Source organism: Littorina saxatilis, linkage group LG13 (assembly GCF_037325665.1).
Source record: "Littorina saxatilis isolate snail1 linkage group LG13, US_GU_Lsax_2.0, whole genome shotgun sequence".
NCBI classification, from domain to species: domain Eukaryota; kingdom Metazoa; phylum Mollusca; class Gastropoda; order Littorinimorpha; family Littorinidae; genus Littorina; species Littorina saxatilis.
The window spans coordinates 2,187,930-2,208,697 of record NC_090257.1 but is presented as its reverse complement, the minus strand read 5'-3'; the positions used below and the strand labels follow the sequence as shown (position 1 = coordinate 2,208,697).

At 40.2% G+C, this 20,768-nt stretch overlaps 1 protein-coding gene and 1 long non-coding RNA gene across 3 annotated transcripts in view; one reads left to right on the top strand and one right to left on the bottom strand.

Moving 5' to 3' along the window:
- Positions 1-20,768, top strand: part of LOC138946246 (uncharacterized) — a 62,437-nt gene that overhangs the window by 30,854 nt on the left and 10,815 nt on the right. For both annotated transcript variants that reach the window (XM_070317783.1, XM_070317784.1), the window contains 2 exons: positions 9,643-9,696; positions 18,846-18,929. In XM_070317783.1, coding sequence (XP_070173884.1) covers positions 9,643-9,696; positions 18,846-18,929 — 138 coding nt within the window. The remainder of the gene's footprint in view (positions 1-9,642; positions 9,697-18,845; positions 18,930-20,768) is intronic.
- LOC138946252 (uncharacterized) lies at positions 1,905-5,398 on the bottom strand. The gene is made up of 4 exons (XR_011449219.1): positions 4,952-5,398; positions 4,341-4,456; positions 3,290-3,350; positions 1,905-2,119 (listed from the first exon to the last, which is right to left on the bottom strand). It is a non-coding gene; the product is annotated as an uncharacterized lncRNA (long non-coding RNA).

Genomic DNA, 20,768 nt, shown 5'->3' with positions numbered 1-20,768 from the left:
TATGTGTGTGTGTGTGTGTGTGTGTGTGTGTGTGTGTGTGTGTGTGTGTGTGACTGTTATATGCTGAAGAACAGAATCTAAGTAACAACACCCTGACGCAAAGAAACTGAACAGGATGCAAAGTCTGTTATGTGCTGCTACTGTGAAGCTTGGTTGTCACAAGGTTTGTCAGGGTTGGAGCAAAACATCTGTTCTTTCCTCATTTATTTTATCGAGCATATTATATATAGGCCTAGCTTCCTCCTGTGATCACAGTTTTCTTGTGGCAAACATGCATTCACATGGCTCAGTGAGTGAGCATTGCTTGTGGTCATACTTCCCATGCAGACCATATGGTTTCTGCATGCGATGTATGTGCAATAGCTGTAAACCAGACCTGCACTGACTTAGCACCATTCACATGATTTGTCAACATCTTTTTGTTCACTGCTTGACTATCAGCACTGACATGTGCATGCGCCCAAATATCGTGTTACATGTATCACATTACAATATCTTTTTTTTAATGTGTGTGTGTGTGTGTTTGTGTGTGTGGGGGTCATTGTTGGGAAAATGTGAATAGCAGTATTTGAGTTTGTCATAGACATATTAATTTTGAATTTATGTTGTCTTTACAGATGCAGAGGTGGAAGCTGGAGAGGAGCTTCCAAAGTACCCATGGCATTGCAAGGCAATTCACAGAAGTCAACCCAAATATTGTAGTATAGAAAGTAAAGGACACTGTCATATGACTCCCTGATTATTCAAAGCAAGTCCAAAAGAGGTCCAATATAAAGCGGGGCTCACACACAGGCGGAGCAAGCGGAGCAGGCTGCTCCGATCCTGCTCCGCTCTCCACCTGCCCTCTCACACACAAGCTCCGGTTCCGGAGCAGGCTGCTCCGATCCTGCTCCGGTAGGGGATTCCCCTATGATATGACGTAGTTTCTCCACTCGCGCAGTCTGATGGGAAATATGTTTACACGTGGATAAGAAGTGGCGGGAAAAAAACACCGTGATGTTTACCAAAGGAGACAAAAGTCTTGTCTTTTATCGCAATTACTGAACATATTTCTAAATGGACTCTGTATAAGTCAGTGTGTGTGCGTGTGTGCCAGTGCGTTTTAGAGCTTTTCAGACACAAACTATGTGAGTGTGGGGGTCGGGTGAAGAGAGAGGTGGACTAACAACTGTTGGGACATGTTTTAAGTTTTGGTTCTTTTTTGTTTTATCGAGTTATATCCGAAGCTTCAAAGATGTTGAATGTGTATAGTTACACTAGCTTCCATGGAATCCATTCTTTTTTTTTTTAGATCTACTACTAACAATCTCTCTTGCAGACGGTTAGACTGTTGCTTTATGTTACGCGCAATATGGCTTTGATTTAGATTTAGTTTTTTTCATTTTGTGTGTGGTTTGATTTAGCTTCACTCTACTCAGAAGAAATGTTTTAAACATGATTAACAAAATATTACTTTATGGATGTTTGCAAATAGAAACGTACGTGTGTCAACAGCGCAACAAGTTTCTAAAGAGGACGATATAGAACGCTCATGGCCGGACCGTATCAGGTTGGGGGGGGCCCCCAATTGTGTTAGGGGTTCATTAGTTGAGGGCGCTAGGGAGGTCTGGACGTTTTGAAATGTAGATGAGAATATGTGGAATCTAGCTGGCGCGTTCTCAGAATATTTGTCATGATTTATTGATTTTTATTTTATTTTCACCCTTGGAAAATACATGTTCAGGCCGGGGGGGGGGGGGGGGGGGGGTGACAGGAACCCCCCCTGGATCCGTCCTTGACGCTAGACAAAAAAGTATCTGTGCTGTAGCTTTTTTTATGTTTTATCTCACCCTCATTTTTGAATGTTGTTTTCACACACACACACACACACACACACACACACACACACACACACACACACACTTTTGATCCCATTCCATGTATTGCGAAGACTTTATTCAGGGTTTTAGCTTGTACTTAAACATCCAATTTCAAAGCACAAGTCTGAGCTGAGAATAGATATGCATAAATGTGTAAAATAATGGTGATTTGTGATCAAAACACTTCACAGGGAAGCTTGTTTATATGTCTTATGTATGTGTCTTCCATCGCCCTGGCAACATCAGAACTCCACACCAGCCTGCAAAAGTATAAACATAAAGGGTGACACAAATGAAACAAATGCAGCCCATAAAAATGCTTAATATTTCTTGACCTGTTGACCTAGTTAGTTAATATTTGGCGATTATTAACTATATCTTATGCATGACAAAGGTCAACACAGTGGCGAGTTCACAGGTCAAATGGAGGGGTAATTTGGAACACTTTTGAGTTTTGATCTAGCTGTAATCTTCTTTTTTCAGCACATTTTCAACCAAAAAAAAAGGACTAAAACATTACGTCTCCAATGATTTAACAAGATCGTAAGATTTTGTTGATCTTGTCCGAGTGGATTTTGTGTATACAAGTGTTATCTGATAGTTACCTTATTGCTTCATGTGTCATTAACGGTGTAACTGGTTGTCTGAGGGATGCATTGACTAAGATCTCATATATGCTAGATGTCGAAAAACTACTCAAATTACCTGCCCTCGAAAGGGTGGTAACCAAGCTAAAAAAAAGACGCCATAGGAAATTAAGTAGCGTGGAAGGATGGGAGGGTATAAACTATGAGAATTGGGTAAGTATATTAATTATACGAACATTTATTATTGAAATTTTCATTTAAATGACATAGTTTATACCCTCCAAAACTAACACTCTTAAATTCTTTAATGCTTAAATCGGGTTAATTAGTGTACGGCTCCATATAAAACCCGAAACGGTTGAGTCTATCCCCGAATTCGGATCCTTTTTGGAAAGAGCCCAAAAGACTGACCATTTCACCTACAACATTGTAACTTTTGGTATTGGTCATACCTAAGCTGAAATTAATGTACAGCAAATATACAGTGCAAAATGCCGTTAACGGTCTTGCAGGCAACTCAGTTAGCTATCCTGCCTATGCAACTGACTCACGAAGTCTCGCACACAGATAAACAAATGAGGGAAGGGGCCTGTGTCGTCTTCAACCAATAAACACACACACACACACACACACACACACACACACACACACACACACACGCGCGCGCGCGTGCACTAAAGATGAATATTGCATATGCATAATGCAGAAGAAGACAACTTAATCTGATAATCTATAGATGTAGTGACTGGTGCAATATTTAACGAATTTAAAAGGACGACTCTGAAATGTATCATGTGAACCAACTTCTCAATAAACTAAATGAAGACCAGTTTAAAAAGTTACCTGTTTCATTTTGGAATGTTTTTGGTCCCATCACATCTCTGATGTACACTCCATAGACGCACTGTAGTAATAAAAAAAAAACTGTTTAAGGAGAAAAAAGATTATGCAGGGAGGAAGAACAGTAAGAACAACAGAATCAGCAGCAACATTCACTAATCTTACTCCACATAACACATAACACTGAATCTCAGTGAAGAGTTAGTGATCCAAATATTTTAATTAAACAGAGAGACACAGAGAGATTGAGAAGGAGACAACAGCTATGTGCATGTGCGTGTGTGTTTGTGTGTGTGTGTGTGTGTGTGTGTGTGTGAGGGGAAATTTAGTCATTGAAAACTAATCACTTTCTACTCTTCAATATCAACAGTCATAGACATAAGATTAAGAGCCACTGGGAAAGTTGGACATGAACATGTATATGTTGCAGGTGAGGAGGGGGGGGGGGGGGGGGGGGCTGGAGGGTCTTTGTTGTTTGTAGATTATAACTTTAATAGCACAAATTCCTGTTTTGTAACACTGTAATGTATAAGTAGAAATGACTGTGGAATAACTTTCTTCTGTTATATCAGTATGATTATTTGCAAAGTTACCCGGATCATTGTGGCATCCTCTTAATCCTATCACGTCTGAGACTTTAGTAGACGTGCCTGTAGAGGGAAGGGATGGGGGAAGGGATGGGGGAAGGGGGTGGAGGGTGGGCATAGAGAGTGTCGGTGTAATATGAAGGAGGGAGGGGAGAACCATTGGTAAATAAAACTCTTATAATATCAACAGTTCTGAAACTATTTGAGCACGAGTTTCCCATTACCACACAAAGGTGCAGATAGCAACAGATGTTACACCGAGAGTGGGGGGGGGGGGGGGGGGGACTTTTAGAGGGTTAGTTGTTGGACTGTAGTATCTGAATAGATGGGGTGAGGGTGGTGCTGGGGCGGAGTATGTATCGTATGTAACTTGAATTGGATATTAATAAGCATGATCACTCAGACTAGAGCTAAAAACGGTGTTAATCTTCACAGACATTACATAATATGAATTCACAAGCACGTACCTTTTGTTTTGCCCTTGAGTTTGGTAGAAGTCAATATTGAGTGTCGAACACAAGTTGCATTGATCACTGACACTGCGTCACCCTGCGGTCAATCTCCTCTGATCTGCAGATTGCACCTGCACAAACCCAAACAATGTTATGATCGCAAAAAGCCTGCATAGCCAATGGATCTAAGAACACAAACACTCGATGGATCTAATTAGAGAGTCTGCAAACGAGTCATTTTACGTTGGAAATTCAATGACAATCTGTCAGTCAATGAAGCAGATAGATCTGTCCCTGCGATTGTTTTTTGCAAGCAGATACATGTTTGAACTTCACTTATCCCGTTATCATTCAACAAATTGATATCTTGCATGATGAATTTTGTGCCGAAGAGCTGAACAAACAATCAAAATCAAGCAAGTGGTACATTCAGAAGACAAACTTCAGTCGCAAAAAACAAACTGACGAGAAAGAACCTAGCTTAATTACTGCTGTATTGATTTCGGCCAAACCAACGCATTTGCATACCGAAGTCATTCCTCCTTTGATTCCAATCATTGTACATGATCTTAATGCAAAAATATATACGAAAACAAGCTGATCGAAATGAGTAACATTGCACCTACCTGCATTGACTGTAGTCTACTGCAAAAGCGAAGGTCGTCTGCGACTGGAGATTTCGAAGTTGAACAGCAGCGTTTCTTCACACTCAGCTGTTGGCTTCCTCGGAAAAGTGAAAAGCGTGACTTGAAATCTAGCGGAAACCACATTCTATCTTTCCGTTTCGGCATTCTTGTGTAAAATCCATGAAAAAGTTCTTTCGAAAAAGGCGGCCGTCGTTATGTGGGATGCCACCTAGTGTCACACTACTATTTCCGGAGAAAGTGATGAGCGCGCTGATTGGCTGCACCGCTGCACCGGAGCCAAAAAATAGAAACGTGTCCTATTCCTTGCTCCGCTCCGCACACACCACTTTCTCCACTCCTGCAACGGAAGTAGCGTCATCTCTCCGCCTGGTGCAGCCTACTCCACCCTTGCTCCGCTTGCTCCACCTGTGTGTGAGCCCCGCTTAAGAGGCTTCACTGGTAACAAGTTGGGAATTATGGATGGGCATACTTTACGCAGCGTACACATAACGAATGAGAGTTGATCATTGTGACCTTGGAACAGGTTCCTTGGTGCTTGCAGAACACTGGCTGTTTTTACATTTAGTCAAGTTTTGACTAAATTTTTTAACGTAGAGGGGGAATCGAGACGAGGGTCGTGGTGTATGTGCGTGTGTCTGTCTGTGTGTGTGTGTGTGTGTAGAGCGATTCAGACTAAACTACTGGACCGATCTTTATGAAATTTGACATGAGAGTTCCTGGGTATGATATCCCCGAACGTTTTTTTTCATTTTTTTGATAATCGTCTTTGATGACGTCATATCCGGCTTTTCGTGAAAGTTGAGGCGGCACTGTCACGCCATCATTTTTCAACCAAATTGGTTGAAATTTTGGTCAAGTAATGTTCGACGAAGCCCGGACTTCGGTATTGCATTTCAGCGTGGTGGCTTAAAAATTAATTCATTAAAAATCTGAAAATTGTAAAATAAATATTTTTTTTATAAAACGATCCAAATTTACGTTTATCTTATTCTCCATCATTTGCTGATTCCAAAAACATATAAATATGTTATATTTGGATTAAAAACAAGCTCTGAAAATTAAATATATAAACATTATTATCAAAATTAAATTTTCCAAATCAATTTAAAAACACTTTCATCTTATTCTTTGTCGGTTCCTGATTCCAAAAACATATAGATATGATATGTTTGGATTAAAAACACGCTCAGAAAGTTAAAACGAAGAGAGGTACAGAAAAGCGTGCTATCCTTCCCAGCGCAACTACTACCCCGCTCTTCTTGTCAATTTCACTGCCTATGCCGTGAGCGGTGGACTGACGATGCTACGAGTATACGGTCTTGCTTCGTTGCATTGCGTTCAGTTTCATTCTGTGAGTTCGACAGCTACTTGACTAAATGTTGTATTTTCGCCTTACGCGACTTGTTATGTTTTATTTTGTTGAATTTTGTTTCCGTTTTTTGTGTGGAACTAAGCAATACCTGTTGTTTTGTTAGTGTTGTTTTGTTACATGTTTCATAAACGTTTGTGTACAAAAAATACATTTTCTTCACGTTTTGTGTATTTTCTCAAAACTACTTTTTTTGTCACTTCAAAAGCGTAAGGCTTTTTTTCTAATAAACTTGCGTTCTGGAGCGGTTGATTCTGCGGCACCTGCGGGCTTTCACGGGTCACCTGTCTGACCCACTCCAGTTTGCTTACCAAGCCAGCATGTCCGTCGATGATGCCGTCGCCATGGGTCTTCATTTTGTCTTGCAGCACCTTGAGAACCCTCGCACCTACGCTAGAATGTTGTTCATTGATTATTCCTCCGCATTCAACACGATCATCCCTCACAAGCTCTTCCACAAACTGATTGGTCTCGATGTCCCTCTCTCTCTCTGCCACTGGCTTCTAGATTTCTTGCTTGACCGTCCTCAGGTCGTCCGACTCAACAACTCACTCTCTGCCTCACTCACTCTGAACACTGGTGCCACGCAGGGTTGTGTTCTGTCCACTCTACTCTTCACCCTTTTCACCAACGACTGCACCTCCGCTCACCCATCCACACACATAATCAAATTCTCAGACGACACCACCATTGAAGGCCTGATTTCTGACTCCAATGAGGACGCATACCGGGGGGAGGTTCAAAGAGTGGTTGAGTGGTGCTCTGAAAATGATCTCGAGCTAAACGTTCTTAAAACAAAAGAAGTCGTTATCGACCCTCGACGAAAGAAAGACCCCATCTTGCCCCTTGAAATAAATGGGGAAGCTGTAGAACAGGTCTCTTCATTCAAATTTCTCGGCACACTGATCTCTGAAGACCTGAAATGGGACGGGAACACCACGTCCATCATTAAGAAGTGCCAGCAGCGGCTGCACTTCCTGAGACAGTTGCGCAAGTTCCGTATGTCACAGCAAATCATGGCGCAGTTCTATCGCGCAGTCGTTGAGAGCACCCTGTGTTTTTCTATCACGGTCTGGTATGGCAGCACCACTGAGAAAGAGAAACAGCTACTGGAGAGCATTGTGCGGACAGCCTCCAAGGTCGCGGGCTGTGACTTCCCTTCCGTTGCCTCTATTTTTGAGTTGCGCTCAGGTCGAAAAGCAGGAAAGATTGTTCGCGACCCCTCCCACCCGGCAAACCACTTCTTCGAGCCTCTTCCATCTGGTAGGCGCTACAGAGCTTTGAAAGCCAGAACTAGTGCTTTCGCTCTAGCTTCATCCCCCATGCTGTACTGACAACTCCTGTAGAGAAGACGTTGTAATATACTGTAGTTATAGGATTAGGGGGGGGGGGGGGGGTTCTTCTGTTACTTAGTCCTTTCACTGCATTCCATTACTGTTCTCATAACTTGTGATAGTGGAAGTATGTGCAATGTGGAATGGTCCTTATTTTTTAGGTGCTTGAGTAGTTCTGTGATGGTAGTAGTTTTGTGCAATGTGACTCTAGGTTCAGGTGCTTGAGTAGATCTGTGATAGTCTGTTAATACTGTTGTTTTAAACTGTCTAACTGGCTAGATTATGATTATATAATTTTATGTGATGATCTGACTAAATGATAATAATTACGTGTACTACTTACTTTTAAATGGATTATAATTTTTAGGTATTGTTCTAGTATTCACTAATGTTGCATTGATATTACTGGCACCCCTTTTAAACTGATATGGTTTTTACCTTTACAAGGCGACGATGTGAATTTGTGATGTAGATATGTGGCTGGTTATGTGTGAGTATGTAAATAATTGTGTGTGTGTGTGTGTGTGTGTGTGTGAGTTGTGTCTGTGTGTGCATGACAGTGTAATGTACGTATGTATGCATGCATGGTGATGTGTGTGCATATATGTGTCTGGTTGGTTTTTATTTTATTTTTACCGTGCCTAGCCAAGATGAAATCCTTTTGCAAAATTGGTGAATAAATATCTTGTATCTTGTATGTTGAAACTTTGCATACATCTCGAGTGTGTTATTTCGCAGGTTTTGTTAGAGCGATTTGTTGAATTTTTTTTTCGTGAGAAGTTATACCATTTTTGGGGCGGTTTTTCATAAAATTCAAGGTCACTCATTTTTATCACTGATATCTTTTGAATGACTGTAGATTTAAAAAAAAAGCCCCTAACAAAAGTTGGGTATTGTGCTAAAGTATAAATAACAAGCACCAAAACAAAATTCCTTACGGTTTTGTAAAAGCCTTAGGGTTTTAAAAAGTGGCAGTTTGGTGGCCATCTTGGATTGCTACCAAGGCAACCGGAGATCCCCCCCAAATTTTTTTCATTTTCTCAGGAGATAGACTGAGTTCTTTAATTGTGCAACAATTTTTGACCCAATACTTATGAAACAAACAAAAAAATCACTTTTAACACCAGTGCCTGCCCTTGAAGGTGGTTGATTACTTCCAAAATGTGCTTTTAATAGAGAAAAAGATAAAGGTGAATGAGTCTGCTGTGGCTGTTGAAACTCTTTTTATCATTCTACATATGATCAGTTATTTTTCAATTGATTATTTCACGATTTCTTTTTACATTAGGCAAGTTTTGCCTGAATGTTTTAACATAGACGGTGAATGGAACGAGGGTCCTGGTGTGTGTGGTGGGTGTGTGTGTGTGAGGAGCGATTCAGGGAAAACTACAAGACCGATCTTCATGAAACTTGACATTGGAGTTCCTGGGTATTATATTCCCGGACTTTTTTCTCTTCCTTTTTTTTCGATAAATGTCTTTGATGACGTCATATCCGGCTTTTAGTGCGAGGCGGCACGGTCACGCCCTCATTTTTCATCAACATTGAGTGGACATTTTGGTCAAGCAATCTTCGACGAAGCCCGGATTTTGGGATTGCATTTCCGCTTGGCTGCTTAACAAATTAACCAATGAGTTTGCTCATCAAAGTTGTCATTAAAAATAAAATTTCACTTACAGATTAAAACATCATTAAATTGTATGCCTCATTTATCTCCTGAATTCAAAAATATACAGATATGTTATGTTTACTTAAAAACACGCGCTAGAAGTAAAGAAAATAGGTTGAGTATAATGTTGGCATGCTTCGCGGAGACGAGCGTGGTCCGTCTGGGTTTTCGGGAATCGTTAGCCGAGACTATTTGAGTGTCGTCTCGCCGATGACTGGTTTTTGGAGTTTTCTTTTAGTTTGATGCTTGATTGACTAAATGTTATTGTATCGCTTGGCGCGACTTGTTTAATTTCCAGTACAAGAGAACGCACCAACCTTCGCTCGTCGACCAAAACTAGATGCTTTAATCGGTAAGTGTCCTTTCATACTTTTGATTGTATTGACTATGGGTGCTCTGGTAGCTTAGTTTGTAGAGCACTGAACTGGTGATCCTTGAGTCACTGATTGGAATCTAGGCCGGAACAGACATGGGTCAACTCAGTTTATGTGATGACCCAGATACTATACAGATGTCCAACACCGTATCACCTCCGCGGGTCGTAAAAGACCTCGGTCCTTCTGCTGTAAGTGCACGTGTACGGTTGACGTAATACGAGGAATGATCCAAACAAAATAATCAAACCGCGATGTCAGTGTCTCAGGCCACTGATCATAAGAAGTAATATATCATTTGAAAGACCCACCATTTAACTGGTATACCTCTAATATATTACGTCATTTGGTTACTACGTCATAAATGACGAGGTTTTAAAATACGTCACTTTTGGGTTGTGCTTCAAAACGGGGTCTTGTCAAGCACCATGAAAATCTTCACTTCTTTGAAAGAGTGTATAATATGGCATTCCATTTGTCAAATAATTATTTGGATACTTTTTCATGTTTTTTTCACCAGTTTTAGCTAAATAATCATTATTTAGAAGCTCATGTGCTAAATAAGTAATTGTTTATAAACAATGTAAAACAAATCTAAATATTTTTTTGTTTACGTAAACCATTCATTATTTACCTAAACAATTCATTGTCCATGATTTATTTAGCAACATTGCTGATTGTTTACAAACAATGTAAAATACGTCTAAATAAATAATGTAAACGTACACAATATTATTTAGACTTATATATTACATTGTTTATAAACAATCAGCAATGTTGCTAAATAAATCATTATTTACGTAAACAATGAATTATTTACGTAAACAATGAATTGTTTAGCGAACACATTTTCCATTATTTAGGGGTTTCTAGGATTCGCTTCTGAACTACGTTTTATATCTTTCAGTGATTACTATAATTGGATACAAGGTCTCTCCACACACTCTTATCTTAAAATAGCTGTTGTTTGGATATCATTTTGTTTATTTTACAAGCCGAAATTGCTGTACGAAAATAACTGATCTCAAACACAGTCCGAAAGGTCAAGGTCAATTTAGGTTTTTCCCTGCCGGGAGTGTTTAGTGTACCCAGTTTCGTTTATACCAAGTTGTGTTGTGTTGTGTTGTGTAACTTACAGATAAAAAAGTTTAATCATGCAGTAAGAGAAATGGAAAGAGAAAGTTTTTGTTGAGACAGAACAGAAAACTTTAGACAGAAAACTTCAAGGGAGAGAATGCCAACACTAAACACTCCCGGTCATGACCTTGACCTTTTGTTTGTTTTCGCATTCAGTTCTTTTTGTACGGCAATTTCAGCTTGTAAAATAAACAAATTTACGAACATTTTCTGATAAATAATGTTTGGAGATACCTTGTATTGAATTATAGTATACTAGAGGAATACCCGGCTTCGCCGGGGTGAATCGCGAGACAGAGACAGACAGCGTGGCGGTTCATCACAATCACCTTTGCAGGCGAAGTCCTGTCAAACGGGATTGAGAATTTTAGAGCTTATTTCTTAGCCCTATATTATCTGCTGTGGCTTCTCAAATGCTTGAACATACAGACAGACAAATGCCGCTAGACCACATTACAAACAGAACTCTGCAATACACAGGTTTTTGCCCACACACACACACAAACACACAGACACACAGAGAAGCCGTATATATATATGTATATCTATATCTATAAATATATAGAGATAGGTGAGAGTGTATTTTTCGCGTGGCTATAAATTGATTCGACCTTTTCACTTTGACAGTAAGAACAACTTACGGGTGCAAGGGAAGCGTTGTGGACAGCGCAGTGACATTCTAAAAATAGTAACTTACAAACGGAAATATGGATTGAAGCCACACGAAGGAAGGGAGATAAACGCAAGACACTGGAGAAGATAAGGAAGAGTTACTTATAATGGTGAAATGAACACAAAAACCAAAATCGGTTCAGCGCTGCGCGCTGAGAGCACGTGTTGAAATATCTCATCGATGATATTGTGTCCGGGGTGTAGCTGAATACGGTGTCCAAATTTGAAAAAGATCCACCGAGAACTTTGGCGTTGTGATGTGGTGTAGCGGCTTTGGTGTGTCGGTATGGGGGCCCGGGTAGCTGAGGTGGAACCAAAATCGGTTCAGCGCTGCGCGCTGAGAGCACGTGTTGAAATATCGACCAGGTTGTGTCCTGTCCCGGGTCTACCTGAATATGCCCACCAAATTTGAAGCAGATCCATCGAGAACTTTGGCCGTGCATCGCGAACTCACAGACAGACACACAGACAGACACACAGACAGACAGACACAAGTCGTATATATATATAGATACACAAAGAAAACAAGTCGCGTAAGGCGAAAATACAACATTTAGTCAAGTAGCTGTCGAACTCACAGAATGAAACTGAACGCAATGCAATTTTTCAGCAAGACCGTATACTCGTACCATCGTCAGTCCACCGCTCGTGGCAAAGGCAGTGAAATTGACAAGAAGAGCGGGGTAGTAGTTGCGCTGAGAAGGATAGCACGCATTTCTGTACCTCTCTTCGTTTTAACTTTCTGTGCGTGTTTTTAATCCAAACATATCATATCTATATGTTTTTGGAATCAGGAACCGACAAGGAATAAGATGAAAGTGTTTTTAAATTGATTTCAAAAATTAAATTTTGATAATAATTTATATATTTTTTATATGTTTTTAATCCAAATATAACATATTCATATGTTTTTAGAATCAGAAAATGATGAAAAATAAGATGAACGTAAATTTGGATCGTTTTAGAAAAAAATATTTTTTTTTACAATTTTCAGATTTTTAATGACCAAAGTCATCAATTAATTTTTAAGCCACCACGCTGAAATGCAATACCGAAGTCCGGCCTTCGTCGAAGATTGCTTGGCCAAAATTTCAATCAATTTGATTGAAAAATGAGGGTGTGACAGTGCCGCCTCAACTTTTACAAAAAGCTGGATATGACGTCATCAAAGGTATTTATCGAAAAAAGGAAAAAAACTTTCGGGGATATCATTCCCAGGAACTCCCATGTAAAATTTCATAAAGATCGGTCCAGTAGTTTGATCTGAATCGCTCTACACGCGCACACACACACACACACACACACACACACACACACACACACACACATACACACACACACACCACGACCCTCGTCTCGATTTCCCCCTCTATGTTAAAACATTTAGTCAAAACTTGACTAAATGTAAACAAGTCGCGTTAGGCGAAAATACAACATTTAGTCAAGTAGCTGTCGAACTCACAGAATGAAACTGAACGCAATGCAATTTTTCAGCAAGACCGTATACTCGTAGCATCGTCAGTCCACCGCTCATGCTCATGGCAAAGGCAGTGACATTGACAAGAAACGGTTTAGTAGTTGCGCTGAGAAGGATAGCACGCTTTTCTGTACCTCTCTTCGTTTTAACTTTCTGAGCGTGTTTTTAATCCAAACATATCATATCTATATGTTTTTGGAATCAGGAACCGACAAGGAATAAGATGAAAGTGTTTTTAAATTGATTTCGAAAATTTAATTTTGATAATAATTTTTATATTTTTAATTTTCAGAGCTTGTTTTTAATCCAAATATAACATATTTATATGTTTTTGGAATCAGAAAATGATGGAGAATAAGATAAACGTAAATTTGGATCGTTTTATAAAAAAATAATTTGTTTACAATTTTCAGATTTTTAATGACCAAAGTCATTAATTAAGTTTTAAGCCACCACGCTGAAATGCAATACCGAAGTCCGGGCTTCGTCAATAACTAAGATGAAACATCAAAGCACATTCTCATAAACGCATAACTTCAAACATGTTAATCACCTCTTTAAATGGCGAGACGGCGTCAAAGAAAGCACAAATCATTAAAGCATTATTATTACATTGACGTGACGCAGATCTTTCTTTCTTTATTTGGTGTTTTACGTCGTTTTCAACCATTCAAGGTTATATCGCGACGGGGAAAGGGGGGAGATGGGATAGAGCCACTTGTTAATTGTTTCTTGTTCACAAAAGCACTAATCAAAAAATTGCTCCAGGGGCTTGCAACGTAGTACAATATATGACCTTACTGGGAGAATGCAAGTTTCCAGTACAAAGGACTTAACATTTCTTACATACTGCTTGACTAAAATCTTTACAAACATTGACTATATTCTATACAAGAAACACTTAACAAGGGTAAAAGGAGAAACAGAACCGTTAGTCGCCTCTTACGACATGCTGGGTAGCATCGGGTAAATTCTTTCTCGTCCCAACCAATATGGGACTCCCCCTAACCCGCGGGGGGTCGTGACGCAGATTCCGGCTTAAGTAATAACTCATAACATTCAACTACCAGAATTACTAACGGTAACACAATAAACAAAATAGGCAGCGAAATTAAGCGAATCGTCCAAAGTCTCAAATAGTCAAATCCGGTCAGACCACGAATTTGCGCATAAATTATCAAAGTAAACTAGCTTAACCAACGTATATTTCCCTTTTGGCATTATAAAAATTTTACAAGTTTACTGCGAATTTAAAATCCATAACAAAAATGTCAAAATTACCCTACAAATTAAATACTCATCAAATCAAACTTGAAATTTCATCATCTACAGTTATTATTGCGGACAATTTATTCGCTCAAACAAAACAAGCCAATAATCAGCAGAAAACGCATTAACAACGTCCAAAAATATTGAAGAAAAATGTCTCGACAATGCGGTAAATCCGAGCACAAAGTAAAAGTTGTAAACAGTGCAATATATAATAGGGGTATTTTGGTAAACAATAAGGCAATCATAATGCAAACAATCAACAGATAAATCAACATACCTGTACTGCGCATTGTCCCATTAAGGAAACTGACTTCAGACCATAAACTTCACTGAAGTGTAAAAAAAAAAGAAAAAAGATAGGCTTCCTTGAACCTTTAGCCTACTGCCTCCGACGGTTGCCAGTGGAAAAATGACCTTCAATCGCTATTCAGTTCCCGCATACAAAAGCACAACTGAATTCTTTGGCCAAGCAACGCAAGCACGAAATTAGCGCACACTTAGTTACAAAAACTCACGCCGATACCGGTGAAAGAGTGAAGCTTTGGCTAACACGACAAACAAGAAGGAACAAGAAATTCCTCCGATAGGAAAAACACCCCCGTTGGTCAAAGGGAAATAACCATTCTCACTGCTCAGGATTGAGCAATTTAGAGCTTATCTCTAAGCCCTTTTGAACTGTTATGGCTTTTCAAAGGAAGGCCAGTACATACAAATACACAAAAGCCGCCAGACCACATCACAAACAGAACTGAACAATCCACAGGTGTTGCCCACATAGAGAGAGAGACACATACACACACACACAAACACAGAGAAGCCGTATATATAGAGAGATAGATGACAGTGTATTTTTCGCGTGGCTATAAATTGATTCGACCTTTGCACTTTTACAGTGAGGATAATTTACGGGTCCAATTTACGTTCTGGACACTGCGGTGACCTTCTAAAACTAGTAACAGAACGCCGGGAATATCCGAAGATGCCCCCTCATACTATAGTGCACCATACGAAGGAAGGGAGGTAAACGCTGAAAACATGGAGAAGATAAGGAAGAGTTATGCCGTAGTTGATCCCCCCAAAAAACAAAATCCACCAATAACTCCTTAACCGTGTGTTTGACTGGTCCCAATTTTTGTAAGGACCGTCTCAGGAATGTATAGAACCTGTTCACCAAGTTTGGTGACGATCGGTCCGTTCATTCTTGAGATCTACTTGCGAACACAAACAAACAAACAAACAAACAAACAAACACACAAACAAACAAACAAACACATCGACCGAAACCTATACACACCCCTATACCGGGGGTGTAATAACAGAGGGGTCAACACACATTGAAGAAAGAGAGAGGGAAGGAAGGAGGGACAGAGGGTAGGAGGGAAAGAGAGAGAGAGAGAGGGGGAAGGAGGGAGAGATAGAGAAAGAGAGAGGAAGGAGAAGAGAAAGGAGATAGAAATGGAGAGAGAGAGAGAGAGAGAGATGGAAGAAAAGAAAGAAAGATAAAGAGATAGAAGTTAAAGAGACATAAAAGAGCAAGAGCAGAAAGAAAGTAAAGAATGAAGAGCTAGGGAAAAGAACAGTAAAAAGAAAGTAAAGAATGAAGAGCTAGGGAAAAGAACAGTAAAAAGAAAGTAAAGAATGAAGAGCTAGGGAAAAGAGTAAAAAGAATAAATAAGGCACTAGAATTATGTTTAAACAAATCAAGTATGTATGTTTAATATTATTCTTATGAAGTTTTTTTACAACTATTTAGAATAGAACAGTTTGTTTTGAATGTCAATCACTGGGAGCAGTCAGAAGAGTAAGAATTCTGTTTTGTTCTCACTATCATTTGCTTATGAAGATCATGATGTTGTTCCATTGCTTAGTCAGTCCTAGAAATAATGTCCTAGACTGTTATCAGTATTTTTGCCCTCTTTCATTACGATGCTATGGTATTTCTGTGGGTCTCCACATGTGTTTGTTTATAAGGCGGAAGTGACCTCCCCTTGTACACAATAGGCCCTCAGATGAAGCCTACGGACAGACTAGAATAGAACATGCACATAACACAGAAGGTCTGCACAGCACACTCACACACAGCAATACAGCACACCGTCTTGTACCTCCTTCTGCCCTGCCGAAGTCGGGGTATCCTTTTTAATCCACCGAACATTAATATCCACAGCCATGTGTGTCTCCTGCCTCCGAACACACACGCCACAGAGCTCGACTCGATGTGCGCAGTTTCGTATAAAAATTATTTTCCAAATTTCCCCACTGTGTTTTATAAAATAATCATATTATGAAAGCACATACATTCTTATCTTAGTTATTATGTATTCATTGTTAGCAAACATCGGCATTATTCATGTTTTACTTTAAACGCAATCATTGTTATTTATAGATCACAGGCACTTGATGTAAGTAGGTCACACACGTGTAAATGTTGTGCCCAGTCCTTGTTTTTGTTTCTGTTATTATTTTAGTTAGCAGGTCTAGTTGAGCACGTATTAAGTATCATGTACCCACTACTAGTCATTGTGCATTTTAGTTAATGGACTGATGATGTCATTTGTATGGAGTCGACGCACGTGCGAGGATATGTATGTGGGGGAGGGGGGGGGGGGGGGGGGGCGGGAGATGGAAGCTTGCTGTATGTTATGTAATGTATATATTGTGTGTGATACGTGGAAATGTGATACTATTTATTTGCATGTATGATACAGGTACAAATGTGATAATTGTAGGCTTATACTAGTGATTACTGTGTGTGATACATGAAATGTGATATGAATGCTGTTTTTATATGTTATACTCTTACTTTCTCCCAAGCGCAAGACAAATTCTTCTATGAAAATTGAAGCCAATAAAATTTGAGTTGAGTTGAGTTGAGTTGAAGAACGTAGCAAAAAAAGAAACAAAGAAACAGAGTATAAGAGAGAAGAAGCTAGAGCAGGCAAAAAAAAGTTTGCAAATAAGAAAGAAGAAAGTGCTCAAGACAACAGGCCTCAGAGGGAAAGGCCGTGCACTGCCAATCCAAAAGAGGCCTACAGAAGGTGAAGAAGGGAAGGAACAGAAGAGGGTAAGTAAAGAAGGGCTGAAGAAGGAACAGAGGTGGATAAAAGGAAAGAGTAAGAGGAAAAGAAGGGAAATGAGAGTGAAGAAGAAAAGGAGGAGAGTGACGATTCAACAAGCACACTAGGATTGCATTTTGAAAACGCACATACAAATTCTCGCCTATGAAGGCGAGCACAGCCCCATTATCGAAAGCTACTTCCGGTTATAACCATAATATCAGAAAACAATAAATTGTGCGTTCTCACGATCATTGAGGTCTGCACTCTGTTAAAAACTTTGTTATTATCATTCTCTTAGAGCTAAAATGGGCTACGTTCAGCCTGTGAACATTTCCTTCTGTTTTGTGACTATTGGATGACGTCATCGAACCTTCGTTGCCTAAGCTAACTTTGAATGCAAGCTCGCGCCATCTTGTTAGCGTAGGTTCCTAAATGGGCCCTGTATGGGATGTAAACAGACGCAGTGATGTGTCTAAAACCATAACAACACACGTCTTACCGCATGAAAGTGTACTAAAGAAATTACACAATGTTTACGCAAGCCTCGACCCCCGTACGTTCTGGGCTCGGCGGGGAGACGAGACCTATGGCATCAAGAAAGCCATTCTCGCCCAATCCCTGGTCTCTCTTTTGGTGAGTGTTTTTTGCCTTAGATATGTTGAAATTCTCAACCTCAGTCTTGGGTCATTCAGACAGGGGCCAGGCCCTTAGGTGTTCACTTCGTGGGCACCTCATCCTTACCCCTGCTCTGAAAAGTTTTCTTATTGGAAGTGATAGGACATGGGATCCCAACCTCCACGGTGGTATTCTATGCAAAATAACATTGTGCTTGGTAAATCTAAATTAATCATGAAAATTTATAATAGTTTTCTTGTTTATTTATACTTACCAACACAATGTTATTCTTATTGCTCCCTCCCTCCTCCCCTCTTCACATGCCTATTCAGCTAAATGGTGAAGTGAAGATGACGCGCCCGCGTTATCGGATGACGCTGGTTTTGGCGCCAAGCGCTACTAGCGCCATCCGGTAAGGGCGGTCACTCTGGGGTCACTCTAGTTTCACTTTCGTTTTCCTTTCGGTAGTTAAGGGGTTATATGCTCCCTCCCTCCTCCCCTCTTCACATGCCTATTCAGCTAAATGGTGAAGTGAAGATGACGTTATGTCCCCTTCTCTCTCTCTGGCCTTTTTCTTTAGCTCTCTCTCTATCTTTCTTTTTCTATCTCTTTCACTTTCTCTCCCTTTTTCGATTTCTCTCTCTCTCTCTCTCTCTCTCTCTCTCTCTCTCTCTCTCTCTCTCTCTCTCTCTCTCTCTCTCTTTATTTTTTATTGGTCGACCGCCGTAAGTGCCACACTAAACAAAGAAAGTCGCGAGGGATTCCCAACGTGAGTTATAAATAGAACATTGTGTAATCTTTATGTAGATCATTTACCTGTGGTTTATGTGAATATATATATATATATATATGTGTGTGTGTGTGTGTGGGTGTATGTGTGGGTGTGTTTTAACAGGCAATAACATGTGGATGTTCACGATATGGGCCAGTTGGGGTCAGTGCAGTATGTGTGACCAGCCCGGTGAGCAACGCAGGAGAGGTCAGTACTGCACCGTGCACGAAGACATGTTGCTGACTGACTGACTAAATGAATGAACAAAAAAATCAAAAAAGAAAATAAACGAATAAAAGAGGTATTGACTTGTAGTGGAAGGGCTCGTAATATGTAGAGGTTACATGCCGAGTCTCAGTGATCATTAAAAATAATGGTCGAAGTTCGCGGATCATGAAAAATGCGAGCTTCAGCGAGCTTTTTCATGACCGCGAACTGAGACCATTATTTTTAATAATCACTGAGACGAGGTGTGTAACCTCTTTGTTCCTCCTTTCTTCAGTTATTCAAAGAAAAGAGGAGTTTTCGTGCGAAAGTTTGATCGAATACTATTCACTCAACCAGTCAACATGCGCAGGCGATCGGTAAATGCGCGGTTGTAAAGTTCCGTGCAAATCATTCCATTCTGTTAATGTTAATGAGGCACAGTAAGCCTCCCGTAAACCATCACAGAGCTCCCCGAGCGTCTACATACAGCACAAGCATTACAGGCACAGTAAGCCTCCCGTAAACCATCACAGAGCTCCCCGAGCGTCTACATACAGTTCAAGCATTACAGGCACAGTAAGCCTCCCGTAAACCATCACAGAGCTCCCCGAGCGTCTACATACAGTACAAGCATTACAGGCACAGTAAGCCTCCCGTAAACCACCACAGAGCTCCCCGAGCGTCTACATACAGTACAAGCATACTTCCATTTGAACGCTCACCGAACGGGAACATCCTGGCTGCTTTCTGTCGAGCGTGAGAAATTTTCAAAGAATTTATTTTCGCGGACTTGGTGATCTACAACAATGGCGCCTCGTTTTGGTGCTGGACGGCTGTTATGAATATTCAACTTACCGGAAATCACGCCCGGACCGTAAAAGCCTCCCGTAAACCATCATAGATACTGTCAGGCTTTTACACACAGTACAAACACCCTTCCATTTGAACGCTCACCAAACGGGAACATCCTAGGTGCCCTACGTAAAGAGCGAGCAATTTTTAAAGAATTAATTTTGCAGATTGTCAAAAATGAGTTACTTCCCTTCGGGTCTCATTCTATCGATGTAAACTGGCGATAGCCGTGGATCGATGATTATCAGAATGTTTTTGGACCGTGGTGCGTTTTTGCGCTAGACCTAACTTTTAAAATCTAAATAATAAATTGACAGCTTGTTTCACAAACATTCTTTAATCATAAAAGAATTCTTTTTTCATCAAGACAAACTCAGTACAATTCGAAGTTTTGAAAGTTTGAAAAAAGAAAAGCCCGGAAGCAGGATCACGCAAGGATCGTAGCAGACGACGGTTGATGCATATCGCCGTTCCTCTCAACAGTCAAAAGCCATCGCTAGAGTTCTTGTGAACCACAGCCGTTTGTTTCGTGCATAAAAACGTGCTATTGTAGATAAGCTCACATCGAGTCGCATTCAAATGACTAACTGACGACTACATTGTGAAAAAGGGAAACTGAATCACACGGGTTCACGATGGCTCAGGGGTAAGATAAACCACGCAAAAATAAATTCTTTGAAAATTGTTCGCTCTTTACGAGGGCACCTAGGATGTTCTCAATCGGTGAGTGTTTAAATGAAAGGGTGTTTGTACTGTGTGTAAAAGCCTGACCGTATCTGTGATGGTTTACGGGAGGCTTACTGTGCCTTTAACCGTTGGGCCTCATTATAGTGAAATAGCTGTGATAGACATTCAGGAAAAATTAAATACAGAAAAAATCACAAATGGTCCATAATATTAGGAGCCTGGGCGCCCAATATGGACCAGTGAAGCGGCCTTCACGAATCACTGTAAAAAGCCCCCAATACTTCAAAATAACATGATACA